General features: G+C 33.4%; 1 protein-coding gene across 2 annotated transcripts; it reads left to right on the top strand.

Annotated features, from left to right (window-relative positions):
• Positions 1-357: 357 nt before the first annotated feature.
• LOC111892847 (65-kDa microtubule-associated protein 1) lies at positions 358-4,475 on the top strand. 2 transcript variants are annotated; one of them, XM_023888904.3, is made up of 10 exons: positions 358-511; positions 1,214-1,301; positions 1,437-1,640; positions 1,734-1,982; positions 2,081-2,296; positions 2,399-2,554; positions 3,313-3,624; positions 3,694-3,781; positions 3,857-4,005; positions 4,082-4,475. In XM_023888904.3, exons 2-10 carry the CDS (start codon positions 1,230-1,232, stop codon positions 4,343-4,345), a joined length of 1,710 nt encoding a protein of 569 aa, XP_023744672.1. In that variant the 5' UTR covers positions 358-511; positions 1,214-1,229; the 3' UTR covers positions 4,346-4,475. The 2 variants fall into 2 exon arrangements, with proteins under 2 accessions (XP_023744672.1, XP_023744673.1); XM_023888905.3 differs by having other exon boundaries at positions 364-511; positions 1,209-1,301.
• Positions 4,476-5,600: the final 1,125 nt, after the last annotated feature.

The following is a 5,600-nucleotide window of genomic DNA, read 5'->3' as shown; positions in this document are numbered from 1 at the left end:
AGTAATATTTTTAAGCGTAAAATAACAATCGTAGGTTATCATTTGCTTAAAACTATAGGCAAAACCACAAAACTATTGGGATGAGAATAATTATAGTACAATACACCAATTTAAATACATAAAAGTTGGCGGACAAAAAACTTATGCTATTTTGTATAGAATAAAGATAACGGTCTTAAAATAAGGAACAAATTAATTAATAATATTATTTTTAGTAAAAGATATATATTACCAAAAAAAATATACTGTTATTGCAGCTATTCAAACCCAAAATTAATGGAAAGAAATCAAAGAATCCCAATTCATTGCAATTATTTAAATTTTTTTTAAAAGAAGTAAAAACCAATTTAGGACAACTTTTATTGCTCAACGACTGTATTTTTGACACGCTCCATTTCTTTCGTTTTTTCTCTCTTTCGTTTCGAACAAAAAAAGAAAAGAAAAGAGAGGGAGACCAGAAGAACTCTGCAGGCAAAACCTCACGAAAACCCTAATCCAGTGTCCGATTGCTGTAAGTGTTTTTATTTTTTGCTTCATCATCGGTACAAATAAGCTAGTTTGTTGCTCAATTTTGATTTAATTGTGCATTTTGAGTACATTCTGTTCGTTTTTTTTTTTTTTTTTTTTTTTTTTTTTTTTTTTTTTGTTTCTGCTTGAATTCGGTGCTCTTTTTGAGATCTGTGACGTTTGAAGTTCGTAAAAACGCTTGATTCGTTGGAAATGTAGCGTTGTTTAGTGTTACATTGACGTACATTTTTGTGTAGCCACGACATGTTCAGAGAAGGGAATTGTGTATGTGTGTTGTTTCAAGGTTCTGGTTCTTGTATGAGGAATGTGAACATATTTTTCGAAGTGGTAATAGTAATTACAAGATTGGGTCACGATCGAGTTTTTGGAGTTGGTAACATCAATGCCGAATGTAGGGTTTTATAGATTTTGTTCATACATGCCTATATCTGGGTTGGTTGTTTAATTTTCTTGCCGATGCAATGTATTTTATGAAATTTAAATACACAAGTCACTTTTATTGTCTGAATTTAGTTATAGCTTGAACCTAATAGTTAAACTTTTGTTATATTCTGATCGAAAAACATGATATTGCATTCAAGTGGTACCAATTGAAACAAACTCGCTTATTACTTTTAGCAATGTTTTCTCATTAGTTGTCATGCACATTCATAGTAGCTGTCTTATTAAAGCTTTGTTAGTCCAGTTTGCAGGGATACCAAATGGCAGGGGTTGATGCTCAAAATCCTCTTCTTGGAGAAACAACTTGTGGCTCTTTGCTGCTTCAGTTGCAGGTAAAATACATTTGAGCTACTTGCTAATTTCATCTTTAATCATTTATTAGTTTCACTACCTTTCACAAAAGCTTCTCTGATAAAGGGTTTGATATCTTAATTGATTGGGTAAGTGGATTCTTTGTGGTAATGCAGAAAATTTGGGATGAAGTAGGTGAAAGTGATGTGGAAAGAGATAAGATGCTTCTTCAATTAGAGCAAGAATGCTTGAATGTGTATAAGAGAAAAGTGGAACAAGCTGCAAAATCAAGGGCACACCTTCTTCAAGCACTTGCAGATGCTAAACTTGAACTCTCCACTCTTCTTGCATCCCTTGGAGAGAAATCATTCATTGGCATTGTAAGTAACAGACTATATCCCATTTTGGAACTCATTTTTTTTCTTCTGTTATAGTATTTATGGTTTTTTGTTCTTTTGTGGATTAATTTGCAGCCTGTGAAGACTTCTGGAAGCATTAAGGAACAACTAGCTGCCATTGCACCAGCTCTAGAACAATTATGGAAGCAGAAAGAGGAGAGAGTAAAGAAGTATGCAAATGTCCTGACACAAATACAAAAGATCCGTGGAGAAATTTCAGGGACTAATGAACAAACAGGAAGCTTTACAGTTGATGAATCCGACTTATCTGTAAAAAAGTTAGATGAATTTCATGATCATCTTCAAGAACTTGAGAAAGAAAAGGTAAGCAATAAGCACTTCACCTCATCTCTAAAAGAGGTGAAAATTTTGACACATTTGCCTAAAACTGTGATGACTAATGTCAAACTCATGTTTTGCAGAGTGAGAGATTGAACAAGGTTCTTGAATTTGTGAACATCATACATGATATTTGTGGTGTTCTTGGGATTGATTTTTATGCTACAGTCACAGAAGTTCACCCTAGTTTGAATGACACCACTGATACTCAATCTAAAAGCATAAGTAATGACACACTTGCCAGGCTGGCAAAGACTGTTTTATCATTAAAAGAAGCCAAGAAGCAAAGGTTACAAAAGGTAAACACACTTTCACACCTTCACTTCTTATAGCCTTTTACATACTAAAAAAGGGTAAAAATATCTCAATGATTTGAGGTGACAAATTTCTTGTCTTTTCAGCTTCAAGATTTGGCAGCTGAGCTAAATAAACTTTGGAATTTGATGGATACATCTGAAGAAGAAAGGAGCTTGTTTGATCATGTTACATGTAAAATATCCTCTACAGTTGATGAAGTGACTCTCCCTGGGGCTCTTGCTCTTGATTTAATTGAACAGGTACTCAAAATTTAATGTTACAAAATTCAGCCCCATTTTTGGAACATGGATCAAAATGTTAGAAAAACTTCAAATAAGTGCCAAACTGTAAGGCAACTTTTTGGGACCAAAATTGCAAAAATCAGCTAAAATCATTGACCATTTTTTAAATAGGGACCAAAATGTTACAAAAACTTGAATTAAGGGCCAAAATTGCAAAAATTAGCTAAACTTAGGGATCATTTTTGAAATACAGATCAAAAAGTCACAAAACCCCGACTTTAGGGGCAAAATTACAAAAACCAGGTAAACTTAGGGACCAAAATGTTACAAAAACCTCATGTAAGGGCCAAAATTGCAAAACTAGCTGAACATAGGGTTCATTTTTGAAATACAGTTCAAAAAGTTACAAAATTCTGAATTTAGGGACAAAATTGCAAAAACCAGCTAAACTTAGGGACCACAATGTTACAAAAACCTCATGTAAGGGCCGAAATTGCAAAACTAGCCGAACTTAGGGATCATTTTTGAAATACAGTTCAAAAAGTTACAAAACCCTGAATTTAGGGACAAAATTGTAAAAACCAGCTAAACTTAGGGACCAAAATGTTACAAAAACCTCATGTAAGGGCCAAAATTGCAAAACTAGCTAAACTTAAGGGCTGTTTCTGGAACAAGCACAAAAATTGTATAAAACCATCTAAACTCAGGGACCATTTTTGTAATTTACGTTAGATATATTATATAAATTCTTGATGTTACATTGTTACAATGTTAAGGCTGAGGTGGAAGTTGAAAGATTGGATGAATTAAAAGGTAGCAGAATGAAAGAAATCGCTTTAAAGAAGCAAGGGGAGCTTGAAGAGATATTTGCACGTGCACACATAGAGATTGACACACAGTCTGCAAGGGAGAAAATTTTGGGTTTAATTGATTCTGGACACGTGGAGCCTTCTGATTTGGTAGCTGACATGGATGCTCAAATCATTAAAGCAAAAGAAGAAGCCCTCAGCAGAAAAGATATTTTGGATAAAGTTGAAAAGTGGATGTCAGCTTGCGAAGAAGAGAGCTGGCTCGAGGATTACAATAGGGTCAGTTTTATAAATTAAATAATTTTATTTTACATTTTTAATTTTTAATTTTTAATTTCATTGTGACAGGATGATAACAGGTATAGTGGAAGCAGAGGGGCCCATTTGAATCTTAAACGAGCTGAAAAGGCCAGAATTTTGGTTAGCAAAATCCCAGGTAACAAAATTCCAGAATTTTAGTCCTACTAAAGTAACCAAGGGCAGATTCGTAATTTGTATTGTATTGGTGCAGGTCTTGTTGACACATTGGTTGCTAAAACTCGAACATGGGAAGAAGAACATGGATTTACTTTTGCTTATGATGGTGTTCCACTACTTGCCATGTTGGACGAATATGCAGTGCTGAGGCATGATAGAGAAGAAGAAAAAAGAAGGATGAGGGTTAGTTTTGTAATTTCACTTAATGTTTGTAGGGCTAAAACTTATTTAAATAGATAAATGTATTTGTATGTAACAGGATCAGAAGAAATTCCATGAACAACTGAACACAGAGCAAGAAGCCATGTTTGGTTCAAAGCCAAGCCCTGCACGCCCGCTAAGTAGCACGAAGAAGGTGGTGGGCCCGGGGTCACGAGGTCTTAATAGACGGTTGTCTTTGAATCAAAATGGGGGCGGGGGTAAATCGGTAAATAGAGATGTCAAAAGGGATGTCCCGAGGCCCGTAGCACCTTTGAACTATGTTGCTATATCAAAAGAGGATCCTGGTCTATTTACACCTTGAAGGTTGTTTAAATAAGTGAAATAGGAATATATATTAAAAAAAAATTATATATACATGATTTAATCTGGGTATATTTATGATGTAAGTTATTGGGGGGTTTATGTGGTTGATGCTTTAATATTCGTTCATAGTTCTGATTAGCAAAGACAATGGTGTCCATTGGATTTTTGTAGTGATGATATCAAATTTTTTAGATGAAAAAACCAAATCAATTAATATTTATATCATAATATCATTATGCCAAAAATTAATCTTTTTTAACGACATCAACTGCGCCCGTGGCATGAACTTTTCTTCTGGTTCGGTGATTTTGTCCATCTTTATCGTTATATTGTTTCAACATATGAAAATTCGTCGTAGAGACTAGATACTATATCTAATATACTAAAATATCATGAATTTTATCAACTAAACATTAAATATTATATATGTCATCGTTTAATTGGATAAGAACAAATAATAAGACACAATTCAATTTCTAAGGGTAGAAAAATTAAAAGTTAAAAATTTAGTATAAACACTCTTTGATAAGATGGTTTCGATATGACATCAACAACACTGCATCGATCATTAAATAGATAATTAGATAAATTGTTAAATACCAGTATATTGATCAAGAACACTTGTCATCTGAATTATTCTATTATTTTTTTATTTATAGAAAAGGATTCTTTTTTTTTTTTAATGTAAAAAAATTATTGTTTTTCCCATCTTTGTGAGAGGCCACTTTCACATTATTTTATTACAAAATTCAACTCGTGGCCCTCGTCCATGATTTATCATTTGGTTATCTTCAACATATGCAATTATTTTGTCAGAAAAAGAAGCAATATAAGAGTTCTTATTAGAGTAAATTACATGAATGGTCTCCATAGTTTAGGGTAAATTGTACGTTTAATCCCTAAATTTTTCATGAAACATCCTTAAAATACGAACCAAAATTTTTATTTTTAAATTCATTACCAAAACATAAAACTCATCACCATAGTATAAAAACCATAAAACATGTACCGTATATCCCAAAACACCATGTCAAATAATGTAATCAAAACATATAATAAAAACAACAGAGTGATCTCCCAGGCCAAAGACTTTGGTGTGTGTCATGCTATCAACCCGAGCCCTTCCCTTTGCTAGTTGAAGTACCTAAAACCAAAACTGAAAACTGTCAGCACGAAGCTTAGTGAGCTTCCCCAAACTACCACATACCATACACATAACATATATCAATCCATAACTCCGGGACTACTCCCAA

This window comes from Lactuca sativa, chromosome 9 (assembly GCF_002870075.4).
Source record: "Lactuca sativa cultivar Salinas chromosome 9, Lsat_Salinas_v11, whole genome shotgun sequence".
In the NCBI taxonomy this organism is placed as follows: Eukaryota; Viridiplantae; Streptophyta; class Magnoliopsida; order Asterales; family Asteraceae; genus Lactuca; species Lactuca sativa.
Note: the sequence above shows the minus strand (reverse complement) of the source record. Positions and strands in the feature narration are given on the sequence as shown.

Excerpts from the sequence above, each read along its gene's own strand:
- LOC111892847 (XM_023888904.3), top strand. The coding sequence starts at position 1,230 with ATGGCAGGGGTTGATGCTCAAAATCCTCTTCTTGGAGAAACAACTTGT. Across the intron at positions 1,641-1,733 it reads AGAAATCATTCATTGGCATT|CCTGTGAAGACTTCTGGAAG; the intron begins GTAAGTAACAGA and ends ATTAATTTGCAG. Across the intron at positions 3,782-3,856 it reads TTTGGTTAGCAAAATCCCAG|GTCTTGTTGACACATTGGTT; the intron begins GTAACAAAATTC and ends GTATTGGTGCAG.